Genomic DNA, 17843 nt, shown 5'->3' on the forward strand with positions numbered 1-17843 from the left:
GAATAGGGATATCACTTAACGGACCATGGGCAGTGGCTTCCTTAGAAATATAATCAGCCATGTCATTCCCAGTAATACCGAGGTGTCCCGGTATCCAGGTTAGGACCACTGATGCATGAATCAGTGACATGGAATGCAGTAGGTCCCTGATCGAGCAGATTAGAGAGTCGCTACTGGAATTGAGTGATTTATGATTATTATTATTTTTATGATTATTATTATTCTCGATCGGATGTCAGAATGATTCATTCATACCCAAAAACAAAAGGGAAATTCAAATAAATGTATTCAAAAAGAGTTAAATAGAACACACATACTGTAAAAAATATATGTACCTACTTCTACAACTGTACATGTTACATAAAAAAGAAAAGGGACTTGTTTATTTGAACGGATGGTCTGATAGTCAGAATGACAGATGGTCGGACTGACGGATGATCGGACTGACAGATAGTTGGACTGAGCTCATGGCCAAACGACGCTCTCTACCCAGGGAACATAGTGGGCCACTCGGAGGTAGAGAGTTTTGCAGGTGTTTCCCTCTGTCTTGATCTGCAAGACGATTCCCACCAACAGCTGTGTGCAGGCCACCATTTCTTCATTGCTGGCTGAGAGGTATCCAGCGTAGCTCTGCAATGCGCACATTAGAGTCAGTTAATGCGGGAAATAAGCAATACATTTGTGAGAGTCCAAGCACTAACTGTAGTTTAACCTCAACCAAATAAGTACTGTACATTAATTGCAAATAAGATTAGTAAAAAAAGGCAATCTGTAAGAATTTTACTCAGAAGGAATCCTGGATAGGCACCACTGGCAGAGTCATTTTTTAGAACAAAATAACCAATGTGTAACGTAACTAAAACTAACGGCCAAAATTGACGGCTAATAAATTAGTTAGGAAAAAGGTGTGTTCTGCCAACTTTGAGGAGAACTGGCGTTTGAGTTGTGGGTCACCTCCAGAGGTCAGGTCTGTTGAAAATATTGAAAAATCTTTAGACAAATATTATTTAATATTTTCTAATACTATTGAATCCTTTGTATCTTTTAACACACCCCGAAAATGTACCTATCTAGTTTTATTCATCAGAACCCAGAAAAAAATTTAACATTAAAAATTCAAACAAATCCATTACTGACTGTACAAACTTTACTGAAATCAGGAGAAATCTAAGGATTTTCCATACAATGCTACAAAATGTACATAACTACTATCGAGGACGCAGTTTTTAGATCCAAAAACCTCCGGAAATTACCTAAAAAAATGATCAACGAAACACAGACTACCCGCCAATAATGTACATAAATGAAAACAGTGCAAAAAATGCACAGGACATTGTAGATCTATTTTCGTACTTCTTAAAAAAAGTATAAGATGAAGAAACTGAAGATGACAAAATAAACGAAAACACATTTGCATATACGAATATACATTTTTATTGCATATACATTTTTAATTTGGGAGGTGGTCAATGGGTACCGCCGCCCCGGGAACCATAGTCTGGGTTACCAAAACCTCTGCCACAGGTCACCTGAAGTGGTTCGCTACGTTTGGTGACTTAGCAGGGGTGCCCGGGCTCATGGAGGGTTGTGCGTTCTGGATCACACTGATGAATGGGTCGGCCTACTTACTGCGGGGCGGGCCGGGCTGGGAGAGGCCGGTTGAGGGAGATCCAGTAAACCGGTTATCGCTGTCCGGGCCGCTGGATAGTACAGGGGCCCGACCCTTGGGCTCACGACCAAGGGTGGGCTACCCCATCAGCCAGCGAAAAAACCCTGCCGCTGATGTTGTGCCGGTTCGTGACCGGTGAGGACCCAGCATCTAGCGTTTGGGGCGTACTGGGCGACCTCCACAGCCGGACTCTCCTGCCCATTGCCTAGAACCGTAGTCAGAAGAACATACTTTACATTTGGTGTATCCAGTTGCTCCACTCTCCAACTCTCCACCCAACCTTTTTAATCAAATCCTTCCCAACCCATCCTAAACCCCACAAACAAATAAAACAAACTTAAAAACTATGAACTCACAACAAATTAATATAAACTCAGCGACAGCGAACAGTAGGAGTCCTCAGTGCGGACCGAGGATGAAGGTGAATTTCGCTAACATTCGCGGTCTGCACACCAACTTAACTCCCATCCACCACCACCTTTTCTCACAAAATCCCCATCTCCTCTTCCTTACGGAAACACAGATTGCCGAGCCCCCAGATACCTCCTATCTGACCTGCCCAGGATATCATCTGGAAAGCATTTTCAGGCCAAAAGTAGGTGTCTGCCTTTACAGCCGCGCTGACATCAGCTGCGCTCGTCTCGCAAATATCGAGAGCGCAAAACACGAAGTGTTATGGGTACGCGTGGATCTGACTGGTATGATGAGAATTTATGCGTACCTATATCGCTCACCAAACCTTGCCGAATCAGACACTGTTGAGTTGTTTAAATACTTGAGTGACACTGTAGATATTCTCTTGCCCCGTTACCCATCGGCCGAGTTTGTAATCCTGGGGGACTTCAATGTCCATAATGAACAATGGCTGAAGTTCTCGGGCCCAACAAACTCTGCCGGTAGATCAGCGGAATCCTTTGCTCTTATCCATGGACTAAGCCATAAATCCGAATCTCCGACCAGAATACCAGACATACTATCACATCGAGCCAACCTACTCGATTTGTTTCTCACTAGTGAGCCACTCGGGTGCAGAGTGGAGGTGACAGCGCCCTTAGGATCCTCTGACCACTGCCTGATTACCACCTCTGTCCCATCCTCCATGAACCGTCAACCCGACAAACATGTAAAGAGGAAGGTATGGCACTACAGGGCAGCGAAATGGGACGGCATGCGGTCTTTCTTTGGCGCCTTTCCTTGGAGTACTGTATGCTTTAGCTCCGAGGACCCATCAATTTGTGCACGTGAGGTAGGAGAAGTAATCACATCAGCAATGGATTGCTACATTCCCTTCTCCGTCAAATCCTCTGGAGCGGGCACAAAACCGTGGTTTGACCATCGCTGTGCTGAAGCTGTCAGACTCAAAAATACGGCTTTTAATGCACTCCGAAAGATTAGCTCCATGAATAACCTTTCGGAATATCGAAAACGCGCAAGGGAATGTAAGAGAGTTCTAAATAGAGCTAAGAGCGATCACGACCAGAGAATTGCGGAAAAGCTGGCTGACTGCCCCACTGGTAGCCGTGCTTTCTGGTCACTCGCTAGCTCGAACGGAAAAAAATTCTGCAGGACCACTTTCCCACCTCTGACCAAGCCTGATGGTCGGCTGGCTAAATCGGCCCGTGAGAAAGCTGAATTATTAGGCAAAATTTTAATTTTAATAACGGAGAGACTCTCCCTTCCATTCCGCACTGCGGTTTTCAAATGGAGGAACCAAAGATCCGGAACAGAGAGGTTCTCCGAGTCTTGAACGAGCTGAAAGTCGACAAAGCCAGTGGGCCGGACGGAATACCTGCCTTGGTCCTCAATAGGTGTTCTGCAGAAATGACTCCAGTGCTCGCGAAATTATTTAGGCTCTCTCTCAAAGGTGGAAAGGTGCCAGATCTTTGGAAAAAGGCAATCGTCCACCCAATCCCAAAAAAGGGGGACCACTCCGACCCTTCTAACTACCGCCCCATAGCCATCACTTCCATACTCTCGAAGGTATTAGAAAGGGTGGTTAACAACAAATTGCTCACATATCTCGAGGATAACAATATCCTAAGCGATCGGCAATATGGATTTCGTCGAAACCGATCGTGTGGCGATTTACTCGGATATGTAACGCATATTTGGGGGCGGTACATGGAATGTTTTGGTGAAACCCAAACCGTTGGGTTGGATATCTCCAAACCCTTTGACAGAGTCTGACACCGGGCGCTTATCGGGAAGTTACCATCGTATGGGATCCACCCAACCCTGCATAGTTGGATTGCGGACTTTCTGAGGGGAAGAACAATTCAAACCGTGGTTGACGGCTCTTCTTCCTCACCGCACCAAATCAATGCGGGGGTGCCACAAGGATCTGTGCTGTCTCCGACGCTGTTTTTATTGCACATCAATGATCTCGTTGAATGTGCACCAATTCACTGCTACGCTGATGACAGCACCGTTCACGAGGGTTATTTTTGACAGGCTCCCTTTCACCTATGATGTCCGAACAGCTCGGGAAGTTTTAAAGCAAAAAACCACCACCTAGAGATGGTTCGTGCCTGGGGTAAGGCCAACTTGGTCAGTTTCAACGTTTCAAAAACCCAAGCGTGTCTGATTTTGGCGAAGAGGGAGATCAATGACTGTCTGGTGCAATTTGATGAGAGCACTCTCCCCAATAAAGACTCCATTGAAATGCTTGGAGTTACTATATCAGACCAGCTCAAATATCGGGGATCCATAGAAGCCCGAGTAAATCAGGCCTCCAAAAAGTTGGGCGTCTTGTACAGGGCTAAGAGATTCTTCAACAGTGACCAGCTGCTGACCCTGTACAAGTCTCAAGTCCACCCAGCTATTGAATTTGGGAGCCACCTTTGGGCTGGTGCCCCAAAATACTTGATAAACCTGCTTGAATCTGTGCAAAGGAGAGCGATCCGTCTGATTGACAATCCGTTGTTAACAGACCGATTGCCTTCTCTAATGCATAGACGCAATGTAGGCATGCTGTATCTATTCTACAGGTATTTCAATGGAGCCTGCTCCAAGGAGCTAGCAGCATTGATTCCTGATGCACCGGTGCACGTGCGCAAAACTCGACGGACACGAACTGAACACCCGTTCACGGTTGACGTTGGCTTCGTGAGAACGGGCCGTTTTTACGACTCGTTTTTGTGTAAGTCGGCTCGTATGTGGAACGAGCTACCGGCATCTGTTTTTTCTCCCTCCTATAATCCGAGCCTCTTCAAGGCCCGCATTAACAAATCCCTTCCTACAGCCCCTACCTTACTCCGCCTCACAACGCCGCCCAACCGGGTGGTGACATAGTTACCCTGTCTGTGCACTCCACAGGCAGGGACACTCTTGTGAGGTGTCACATAAAAAAAAAGAATGCCGTATCACACGTATATTGCGTAAAAAAATTACTTTCCTTAGAAACCGACAAATCCGCTGGCCCATACAATATTCCACCAATATTCCTTGGCTACAATATCTAAGCCACCCACATTATCGTTCAACCGTCTGTTGTCCCATTTCTATAACTAATTAGCCGTCAACTGCCGTTGTTTTAGTTAGGTAACACATTGGTTATTTTGTTCCCAAAAATGACACCTGAAGTGGTCCCTTCCAGGATTCTGGCAGGACGCGTTTTTCTAATAATCTTATTTGTCCAGTACATTTCGTAGGAGTAACTTATTAGTTAAGTTATTTTACGGTCATTACGTCGACTATTCTAGCCTGGAGGCGAGGCATACTTACCCGTCAGACGGGCCATTACTGCCGGGAGAGACCACCCCGCCGCGCTCCTCTTGGGGCAGGAGGGCCACTAGGGACTGGAACAAGGCCCATCGAGCAGTACTTTGAATGAATGAAAGCATAGTTGAGCGATTGCTACTTACACACACCCTCGATGCATTGTAAGTGACGCATATGTGCCTGTTCGTCACTCCGTCAGACGCGCCATTACTGCCGGGAGGGAACGCCCTGCCGCACTCCTCCTGGGACAGGAGGGACACTGGGAACTGTGAAAATATACACGGGAAAAATAACAGCTAATTATTAGAGGTGACTATTATGATTTTTTTATTAAATATACTGATATAATATACAAATATTGATATTTCAAAGCTTATTGCGAAAAATTGAAAAAAAAATTCTAAACTTATTTATCGTGTTTGAATTGGGGAGTGGCGCCACTATGCTTTATAGTGTGTAAAATTGCATTAATTGAGGTGCATAATAATGAAAAAAAAATATTTATAAACCTAGATGATAAATTTAAATAACATAATATGTTGTTGACTAATCTGTACAAAAACATAATAGAAATATAATAAACTTAAAATATTTAATTTCGGTGGATTTAATGTTATACTAATATCAGTGCCAAACAGAAAGATAATTACAAAACATAAATTAAAAACACTTGTATTATGAATATATATTTTTTTAATTACTTATAAGTTAATTGATTAATTACCTTTAGGTTTTTTTTGTATTAGGCAATTCACCCTAAAGAGAGTGCTATGTGCCGTTAAAGTTAAGGGAGATGGTTATAATTTTATGGGAAATCTATACGGGAATAGGAAATCTCAAATATTGAAGTCATTCAAGTCTATGAACTTGTATAGAACTGAGAAAATGCGAGAATTGTTGAGAGAAAGTAAATAAGGAATACTAAGGGGAGATTGGTGGGTGATTTTTATAAGTAAACGATAAATGCCTTTGAAGGATGAATGATTTTTACAATTAAAGAAAACGTGATCAAGAGTCTCATTTACATGCCGCACTGGCAGAGTGGACTATCTAGGACCCCGATTTTAAACAAATGGGATGCAATGGAGCAATGACCAATCCTCATTCTCGAGATACAGGATATAAATCTTTTGGATTTTTTCTTGCCGTGGAACCAAGGTTTACTTGGAATATGATTTTGTATTCCAGCATAAAAAGCACCAGTTCGGGTTTTCGTATCAGTCCAATTTTCTTCCCAGGAGCGGATCATGTTGGATTTAAGAATTGGGATGACGTCAGAGATAGGAATTCTAAAATCTAAAGGATTAGAGCCAGAAATTGTTCCAAGTTTAGCTAGAGAATCGGCTTTCTCGTTACCCTCAATTCCTAAATGGCCAGGGACCCAAACCAATATTGTCTCGAAATTTAATTCATTTAAAGATTTAAGGGTGTTTTTAATATTATAAATAATATAGTCTTCTGGTTTATGGATATTTGAGGAAATTTTCAACACTGCGCTTAGTGAGTCAGTGCACAGTAAGGCTCGTCGAATATTGAAAAGCTGGATTTGGCTCAAAGCTTGTTCAATTGCGAAGCATTCTGCAGTAAATATAGAAATTTCTTTAGGCAATTTATAAGACAAATTTAAATCGAATTCAGAAATGTGTACCGCAGCTTCACAATCTTTTTTATCAGACTTAGAACCATCTGTGTAAATGAAAGAAAATTCTGGAAACTTAGAAGATGTAATGTTTTTAAATTTTTCCTCAAAATTTTGATTAGATGAGGTTAAAATATCAGTTCGGAAGTGTGAAGTTATAACGTTCGGGATATAATTGATTGAATCAAATGGGATGGTGAAAATAGGAAGGATAGGATCTTTTTGTAGATTTTGGAGGGAAGAAGACAGAGATTTGAATGAAAGAAAACTTTTTAGAAGGAGAGGAAGTCGATTTTTATCTGTCGATCTTTTTTCGTTATTTAAGTTATTGAACAAATAATCAAGGCTTTGTTCTAAAGGGTGACGCGATACAGAAAAAGATTTTAAAATATATTTATCAGCCAGGAATTGTCTCCTCAAAATTAAGGGGGGATCAACACATTCTACCTGGAGAGAATTAATTGGAGAAGATTTCATCGCTCCAATAATTATTCTGAGCGCTTTCGACTGAATTCTTTCAAGTTTTTTGTCCAAATATTTAGGAAGAGGATCGAAAAGAAATGTTCCATAATCCAAATGGCTTCGCACTAGAGCACCATACATTAATTTAAGAGTAGTAGGATGAGATCCCCACCACACTCTGGAAACAGCTCGCATAATATTTAGCCCCTTTTCACACTTAGCCGAAATGTTCTGAATATGCGGGAGCCAGGAAAGTTTATGATCCAAAAGTAATCCAAGAAATTTAATTTGCTTAACGATTTGAAGAGGGACATTATCAAAGCAGACAGAAAAGGGGGGTATTTTTCTTTTGCGCGTAAAAGCCACTACTTTGGTTTTAGACGTAGCTTAATTCATCCCATTTGTCAACAACCAAACTTTAATATTATGTAAAGCCAAATTCAATTCCTTCGCAGCGCGCGATAGATTTTTGTGAGATAAATATATAATGAAATCATCAGCAAAATAAAGTCGCTTGATAGATGAAGGAATTACACTGTCTAAATCACTTATATATATATTAAATAATAATGGACTGATTACGGACCCCTGAGGTAACCCCTTCCATAGTTTGCGATTTATCGTTTTTGAGGAAAAGTGGATAATAATGGATCTGTCTGTTAGTAAATTAATAATAAATTGAACTAGTTTTAAGGGAATTTTTATTTTAATTAATTTTTCTTTCAAAATGTTAGTTAATACATCGTCGTAAGCTGACGAAAGATCAAGAAATGTGGCCAGAGTGCAAGAATTAAGGGACTGAGATATACGGATGTCTGTTGTTAACACACTTATATTATCTATGGTTGATTTCTTTTTCCGGAAGCCGTATTGATTAGGAGAGATAATTCTGTGATTTTCAACAAACCATTCCAATCTGTTCTTTATCAAGTGTTCTGCTACTTTCATTAAACATGACGAAAGAGCAATAAGACGATAGGATGAGATTTCAGATGGATTTTTGCCAGGTTTTAAAATCGAAAGGATTTTTTGAACTTTCCAGACTTCCGGAATAAATCCCGTTTCGAACATGTAATTAATTAGGGATAAAAAATATTTAACCGACATGTCTGAGAATACTTTAATGAAACTATATAAGATTCCATCAGGGCCAGGAGAAGAGTCTGGAAGGGAATTGATTACTCGATTTAATTCACTTATTGAGAAAGGAGAGTCCAGCCAGCTAGAGTGAGATGGATAAGAAATAAAGGAAGGCATTTCCTCACACATTTGGCAACTGACGGAGGAGCTATCTTATCAGCAAAACCTATAATAATTTCTTCTGGAATATGTTTAGAACGCTACGGAGTATATGACGAACCGAATTTTTTAAATTGGACCATACGGATGACTGGGGAGATTCAGGAGACAAGCGTTCACAGAACTTTCGCCATCCAGACCGCTTTTTGTTTTTCAAAACGCGTTTCGCTTCTGCCTGGGCACGTTTCACAGAAAGGTAATTTTCGAAAGAAATACATTTACGGAAAATGGAAATTGCTTCTCTTCTGGATTTAACGACACTAGTGCATTCTTCATCCCACCATGGGGTGGAATGTTTTATCTTAATGTTGACATTACGTTTTTTAAGTGTGTTTTCTGCAGCTTTTATTATCATGTTAGGAAATAATTCACATTGTAAACTAGTGTTGACAAGGGAAGACTTAGATGCTTGAAAAATGGAGTCTAATTCTGAAGAAAAATTTCTCCAATTCGCGTCTTTCGCTTTAAATTTAAAACTATTATTTATCGAAAAGGAATGCGTGGAAGATAGATGGTGGAAGGTAATTATTATAGGAAAATGGTCACTGGAAAAGGGATCTTTAAGAATGTTCCAAGAATATATGGGAATCACCGAAGATGAGCAAAGAGATAAATTGACTGCACTTTTCCGATGTTGAGGGGCAGTGAAACGAGTTGGAGATCCGTCATTTAGTATACATAAATTATAGGTATCTATAAAATCTAATAGATTATGGCCAGAACGGTTTGTTAACTCACTGCCCCAAGAAGGAGAATGAGCATTGAAGTCCCCAAGTATCATATACGGGGGACGAATCTGGGATATAAATGTTGACCATTCGTTTTCAACAAAAATTGTACAGGGAGGGATATATATTGATAGTAATTTAATATCAGATATAACAGCAGCTACTATCTGAAAATTATTGGAGAGAGTGTGGAAAATAATTTGTTTAAAAGGGATAGAATTATGTATAATAAGAGCAGTGCCACCTTTGCCATCCAGTCTATCATGTCTTAGACAATGATATCCAGGAATCTTAAATTGGTATGAGGGTTTCAACCACGTTTCGGAGATGGCAGCAACTGAAATATTATGTTCATCAAGTAACTGTACATGATCAATTTTGTTGGCGAATAGACTTCTACTATTCCATTGAAGTATTTTGCTCAGTTGCGGATACATCGGGAAGGCTAGAGAGTAAAGATTTCATATAATCGGCAGCGTTGGACGGTACTTTATTGTTATTTGAAAGGATCGTAATTAATAGGGTAATTAAAGTTTGAATAAAAGAAGAATTTTCAATCGTGACTTTAGGGAAGATATCGGAAGTGAAACAGTTTTTTAAGGCAGTCCCATTGAGAGCCTGAGATTTATTATTCCCATTCGGGTTAAGTAAAAGTTCATTATGTAGTTTTTTATCGAAAGAAGGAATAAATTTTGGATTAGATTTTATCGGTTTGAAAATTGTTTCTTTGTGGGAAGATGATAGAGGGGATTTAGGGGAAGAAAAATGAAAGAGAGAAGCGTTAGACGTTATCTCTGCAAAAGATTTTTTTGTAGGAGGGAATAATTTAGAGGCCTGAAAGTAGGAAATGTTGTCTACAGCCATTGACTGTTTGATATTTCTCTGTCTCGATAACTCTGGACAGGCCACACTAACAGCAGTATGGTTGCCCTTACAATTAATACAAATAGGGTTATTCGTTGTATTTTGACACTGTTCAAAGGGATGATCCTCTCCGCAATGGAAGCAACGAGGAGGGGAACGACAAATAGGTTTTGAATGGCCAAAACGGCAACAGTTGAAACATTGGATAGTCGGGAATCTGTATACTTCAACGGGAAGAGCGTTATAATAAATAAATACACGGGATGGTAATGTTTGACCTTCGAAAATAATAACAACGGATAAAGAAGGTTTCCATATAGTGGTGCCGGTGGAAGTATCCTTTAAATTCAAACGAAGTGCTTTTAAAACTTTTGGAGTTAATTGAGAGTCATTAAGAGCGTCTACTATTTCTGTTTCTAATAGATCGGTTGGGATACCTCTTACTCTGCCCATTCTGGTTAAATTGAAAGTAGGAATGAAAGATTTAAATTTATTATTTGAAAGAGAACCTATTTTTTTAACAAAATCACTAGCTAATGTGGCTGATTTAAATTCTATGGATAGTTTGTATCGACCTTCCGGTTTTATTAATCCATTTATAATACCGAGGTTATTGAGTTTTGAGCTAAAAATAAATTTACCAAAATCCAGGGGATGAATTATTTTGCCCTGTTCAGTCCTTTGGACATTGACAATAAATGGAGCTGAAGATGAAATAGAATACATAAGCTCAATGGCGTTTGCTTCTGGAGGAATGGTATCATTATAACTTCCATGAGAGATTGGGGCTACGTTTGATTGTGAAAGAGATTTAATTTTAGGAGGTACATTAAGGCAAAGCGGAGGTCGACGTTTTCGGGAAGGAATGGTTACAGAAGTCTGGGTATCATCAGAATCGTAGTCGTCTACAATATTAGAAATGGGCTCAGGGTCCGGAGGTCGATTTTCATCTTCCTCCATTTCAACAAATTTAAAAAAAAATTAAACAATAATTATTATTTTAGAAATAATAAATGATAGAAATAATATACGCAATTTCGTCGCAAACCAATAACACAAACAAAAATAATGAATACGAAAAGGTAACAATAAATAAATCTTATCTGTACGCCGCGCCGCCGTCAGTAAGCCGTCAAACACAGAGCACTGGTAAACACGACTGCACACTTCCGAGGTTTGGTGACTAATCTACCTTTAGGTTCATAACACGATTCAATTAATATAACAAAATGAGCTCATATAATCAAATAAAACTTGTGGTTACTGTTGGATTTATAACTGTTGGAAGTTGTTTAATTTGTGATTTCAAATCTTTATGATTTTCTTCAGTTTTGATTTTATCCGAAAGTGCATCAACAAATTTTATACCTTGATAAGTATAATAGTATTTATTGTTTTGTGTTTAATTAGAATTAACCAAGTACGTAACAACAAGTAGACGCGATATTTGTGCTCTCACCAAACCTCTCAAAAACAGCGAATAATCTGAAGATTTATATTCAAGTGAGTGAACTTACTGATAAAAAAAGTTTTTCTTAAAAAGGTGGCTCAATATACTGTCATTCAAGTGCTTTATCACGGTTCATTTTGTAAATTTAACTGTGTTCTATTGGAGTCCATTAGAGCTCAACCAGTGATTGTGACAATAACACACAACTCAACGAAATAAAAACAGTGTAAATTAGGGTAAACATGACGCACACAAACAACCACCAATTTATGGAATCATGCAAGACGGCAATTCAAGACCTGTTGGAGGCAGTACAAGATCTAACAAAAAAAAATTCCAAGGATCATCAAAACTTAATTACCTTAAAACCGAATACAATATTGGCACTGATGGGCCACGTCGCCATTGAAATGACTGTAACCAATCTCAAACTTGAGTCGTATGACCTATCAATAGATAGAAAACGATACTTAAATCGAAAAAATGAATTTTCCCTTTTGATTACCCCGAATCAAAATAATAAAGAAATAAATGAAAAACTCCAAAAACGAATCCAAGAAAAAATTAAAAACGGAATATTGAGGATTAGTAGTGACAGCATTAAAAAAAATTCTCAAAATAGATTAATCATAAAATGCTTCAAAAAAGAGGACGCACTGATGCTGCAAAAAGAAATCTCCAAAGAATTACAAGATGTAGAAGCAAAATAACTTATAAAAAAAACCTACACTTATATTCGAAGGCATCTTTAATGACTACAACACTGAAGATTTTACTGATGACCTATTTGAGAAAAACGAATATCTTAGTTTTTACACATACTACAGATATCAAATCACTAATAAATGTGAAAAAATTTGTTAAAAATAAATACAACTACACGATGAACTTCATTTTAGAGGTAGACAAGGACATCCGAAGAACTATAATACAAAAAGAAAAAATAAATATCGGTTATCAAAGAATTGCCGAAGATGCAAACCCGCTGGTACAATGTTTCCATTGCTTACGCTTTGGACACACATCAAGTAGATGCCTTGGGAAAGAAAAGGACGCAGCTAGCTGTAGCTATTGTGGAGGCCCTCATACACATACGACTTGTATTAATATAAGCAAAGCACCCAAATTTCTGAACTGTGAACAACATAACCTAAAAAATAAACTGACATTTCCATCAAATCACCGAGCAAATGACAAGATTAATTAAAAGGTTTATAAAAAAAAGCTTGAAATTGCACACCAAAAAATCGATTATTGAAAGTCGTTATGTTTTAATATTTTCTTACTCAGGATGTCATAAATTGACATTTCTAACTACGTTTTACAAATCCATATTCTTGAAGTTTATTTTTTACTCTATAGTAGTATTTTGCACATAACTCTACAGCAGTATTCTCTCGTATTTTTATTAAAACATATGTATCTCTTTTTATATAAATATTCTATTTACACGTCGATATTCTTCAAGTTTGTTTTGTATTACTCAATACTAGGTTGTACTTAGGTTCTCAGGAAATAGTATCAAATAATACTAAACCCAACAACCATAATATTAAAATAAGAATAACAAGGATAATACTATTATTACAAACAGTGTGATATTTTTCTTTACAAGATGCACAAAATTAAAATCTATTTTTCAATTTATTTTTTACATGCCTACAATATTCAAGTATATTTCGTACATCTACTCCACCTATACTATTTATGTAAATTGCCTTGCAACGACATAACTTATTGATAGATGCTATATTTCAACTTCCAACCATTATACTGAATGTTACGAGTATAATATTTTATTATATTATATTTTTTATATGGCTTTCAACTATATTGACAATGATACTGATGTAGAATTTACCCGTGCAAGCAATTTAGAATGTTGGATTCACGCACAAAATATTAATAAATGCAATACTAACCTAACCTGTGTCCAAATAAATATAAAATCACTAAACAAGTATTGGGATATTCTTCGTGCCTATTTGAAAAATTGTTGAAAGACATAGATGTAATTATGCTTTGCGAAACTGCAATTAACGAGGAACTAATTAAATTATATGATATTCTAGGATATAAATCGTATTATTATTGCAGAAGCAATAAACAAGGAGGCGGTATATCGCTGTATATAAGGGAACATTTACATTTTAAACAAGAAATAGTTGAAACCATTCACTTTGAAAAAGTGTTTGGAATATTGACATTACCTAATAAATGTAATTTTTATATTTTAGCAATTTATAGACCACCTAACCTCAGTAAAAAGGGATTCTTAAATGAAATTTCTTGTTTTTTTTGTAATAATGTAAACTTTAATGATAATTTAATATTTTTTGGGGATATTAATCTCAACATACTAAATCAAAGTGATTCAGATATAATAGCTTATGAAAATATACTAACAAGTAATTACTTAACAAAATGTATTAATGATACGACAAGAGAAGTAATCGTTGCTGGTCAAATAACTAAATCCTGTATTGACCACATATATGTTAGATCTAATAAATATAACTTGTCCGCGTTTGTAATTGATTCGAGAATTGCTGATCATTTTATAACGGGATTAAATGTACAATACCATGATGTCAAAAATATTGAACAAAATGAAAAAATCACAATTCTGTTTCAAAAACGCGTTGATAAAGAAATAAAAAAATGTAATTGGAATATCCTTTTGAAAGAACTGGATTGCGTTACTCTGTATAATAAAATTAAAAATAAATTTCATGAAATTTATGAAAAAAGTACTGTAGTAAAGTCTTATAAACCTCAAATCAGACCTAATGCCATAAATGAATGGATAAATGATGATTTATTATTAAAAATCAAATTAAAGAAACACTTAACAAAAGATGGTAAAATAATCCTACAAATAAATTTGTAGCACAATCCGACCCATCTACAAAGGTGGTAAACACAGTGAAATTGAAATCTATAGACCGATCAGTATTTTACCTGCAATTGAAAAGATCCTAGAAAAATATATATCTGTAAAACTAATAAAGTACCTTGAAAATTTTTCTATTATTGATACCCATCAATATGGTTTCCGAAAAAAAGCACAGATCTACTACATCAAGAATTTTCAAATAAAATTAATAATGATCTTAACAAAAGAAAACATGTACTAGAATTATTTATTGATAATTCAAAGGCTTTTGATATGATTGATCATAGTAAATTACTTAAAACTCTAGAAACAATTGGAATTACAGGAAACTTATATAAATTATTTGTTAACTACTTTCAAAATTCAAAAAAGATTTGTGTAAAAAAATTTGGTCATTTTAGCAAAAAAATATTGTTTTCACAGGCGTACCACAAGGGTCCATACTAGGCCCTACCTTGTATATAATATATGTTACTGCAATGAAGTTTATTTTTTCTCATGTAAAACATTACGTTTATGCTGACGACACTGCATTAGTTATTTCACATGAGGATTTATTAATATCGAGTACTTTGCAAATTGACTTTGTCACTCTTCAAAAATGGTCACATGATGTACGTTTAATAATCAATGCTAAAAAACAAAGCTTATGCACATCAGATCTCCTCATAATAATATCACCTAAAATTATTAATCATTATTTTGATTGCATCCATAACTTTGTGATACAACCATGCTCATGTAAAAATATTGAACTTGTTTCGAAATACGTATATCTAGGCTTAACAATTGATTGTAATTTTAAATGGGATATACATGTATCGGTGTAACGGTGCACACAACATGATGAAAATATACTACCGCATCTAATAAATTTCATCGTGTGCTCAAGCAGGGCTGTCACACTCAACAACATGAATATTCACGATAACGCCCTCATATCTATTAATGAAGCAAAAGAACTCATAGACGGCATCCATAATGCCATTACGGGTCCAACTCTAAAAATTACTAAAGACCAAATGGCTAAACTTTTGACAAAATTATCTACCCTTTCAAGCAAAATGATCGAAGTTGGTACCAAGGTTGAAATAATTGAGGGTAAATTAATGACATATGAAAAAATTGTCTCCCAACCCCCGCAACAATCAACGGCGGATGACAAAAAACGTACGCTAGCGTAATTGAAAAAGAAAAACCAAACTTGCCTAAAGAAGAGCTGCAAACAATTAAGATAATTTCGAATAATAATGAAAACACTGACCAAATAAAAATAAACATACAAAAACAAATAAGAGTCGGGAAATTGGGAGTTGAAGTTTCTGGAATAAAAAAAACAATTAATAACAATGTTATCATCACTTGCCCCAAAAAAGAAGACGCTGACAAAATTATGAAAGAAATAAACGAAAAAGAAAATAACAGCATATCTGCATCAGAAATAAAAAAACGTAAACCAAACGTTATCATCAAAGGAATACATAAAGACTACAACATTCAAGATTTTAACGAAGATTTTATAGAACAAAATGAAGACATTTATCAACTTACCAAAGAAGACAGCAAACACATGCCCAAAATAATGGCAAAAATAAAAAACAAAAGAAGCGATCAACTATCCAACTACATCCTAGAAACAACCGGTCAAATGAGAAAACTATTAATCGAAAAAGGAAGAATGAACCTAGGATTTATGCGGGTTCACGTAGAGGACTCCAACCCATTGTCCCAATGCTACCACTGCCTGTGGTTTGAACATACTGCCAACAAGTGCCGAAAGAAAACAGAAAAACCCAAATGTCTCCACTGCGCAGTAGAACACATTCTAGCGAACTGCCCAAATAAAAATCAAACACCGAAGTGCTACAATTATCTAGCCTTTAATAAAAAAAGAAATGGAAAAATAAATTCTAACCATCGAGCTAATGACAGCAAGTGCCACTACGTCAAGAAAATGACAGAATCTGCTTACCAGAAATTTGACTATAATTAAATTTAAATTAATGATGGCCGCCCGGCGTGACCGACCCCAGAGAGGGCGGCCGTTCAGGTGTTCGGGGGTCCGGTGAGAGAGCGCGGAGGCGACGGTGAAAAGCGGCGAGGAAAAGAGGTGAAATGATACGACGAAATGAAAAGAAAGCGGAGGTCCGGACCTCCACGCGCCATATCGTTTCGCGCGCGCGAAGATAACATTGAGATTATTACGCAGTTAACCTTATATAGTGACACGGAGAGCACACTCAATTTTACGCTTAACACAATTCAATATTTTACAGTATTTTTAAACAGTGAAACTAACAAGTTAACGAGTCATTGAGAGACTGCAAGTTTAAGGAAGTCGGAGAACAATCCTGTTGGTTCCTAAATTCATAACTGAGTGAGCATTGTCAATATAATTAAAAGTCAAAACATTAAGTATTATTGTCACCCAAACTACTACCGCACGGCTGGGTCCCTAGTATCTACTTCAAATCACTCCACCTTAAATACAGGCTGACCCATCCTCCATTTTTCCAAAAAAAAAAAAAAAAACTTAAAGTTAATAAAATGGATTCCCAAGGATTCATCAATCTGGCGAGAAACGCGGTTGAGGCCCTCACTAAATTAATAATTGACCCAACAAACAAATTAAACAAAGATCAAATTGCAAAAATGGTACCAAAAACAAATGCTATTATTGGAACCATTGCTCAAATGGCAGCACTCGAGGGTGAGCTGTCAGCTTTTAAAGCATTATCCAATAAACCTAACTCAGTAGTATCTACTTGTGAAGCAGCCGACGAACTCGAAGAAAGAAAAAAAAGAGCAAATAATCTAATAATCATAAATATTCCTGAAAGCTCTAAGCTCAACCAAATAGAAAAAATACAAGATGACAAAATACAAATTACAAATATCTTGAATAAGATTGATAGTAACATTGAAATTAACTCTATCAACACTTTACGCCTTGGAGCAGTGAGGCCGGATAAACCTAGGCCCGTTAAGGTTATTCTAAAGAACTCCACTGAAGCAATAAATATCCTCAGGAGAAAGAACTTTTATCTGACCAACTCCACTGTTAAAATCTTTTCCGACCAAACACCGAACCAACGATAATTCTTGTCGGACCTCCG

General features: G+C 37.1%; 1 protein-coding gene across 1 annotated transcript in view; it reads right to left on the reverse strand.

Annotated features, from left to right (window-relative positions):
- Positions 1-489: 489 nt before the first annotated feature.
- Positions 490-17843, reverse strand: part of LOC149415191 (uncharacterized) — a gene marked incomplete at its 3' end in the record, with an annotated part of 36107 nt that continues 18753 nt past the window's right edge. The window contains exons 4-6 of the mRNA XM_089642825.1: positions 5533-5655; positions 1752-1874; positions 490-630 (exon numbers count right to left, since the gene is read on the reverse strand). Coding sequence (XP_089498951.1) covers positions 490-630; positions 1752-1874; positions 5533-5655 — 387 coding nt within the window. The remainder of the gene's footprint in view (positions 631-1751; positions 1875-5532; positions 5656-17843) is intronic.

The sequence above is a fragment of the Hesperophylax consimilis genome, chromosome 18 (genome assembly GCF_061612785.1).
Source record: "Hesperophylax consimilis isolate HC1 chromosome 18, BYU_Hcon_1.0, whole genome shotgun sequence".
Lineage (NCBI taxonomy): Eukaryota > Metazoa > Arthropoda > Insecta > Trichoptera > Limnephilidae > Hesperophylax > Hesperophylax consimilis.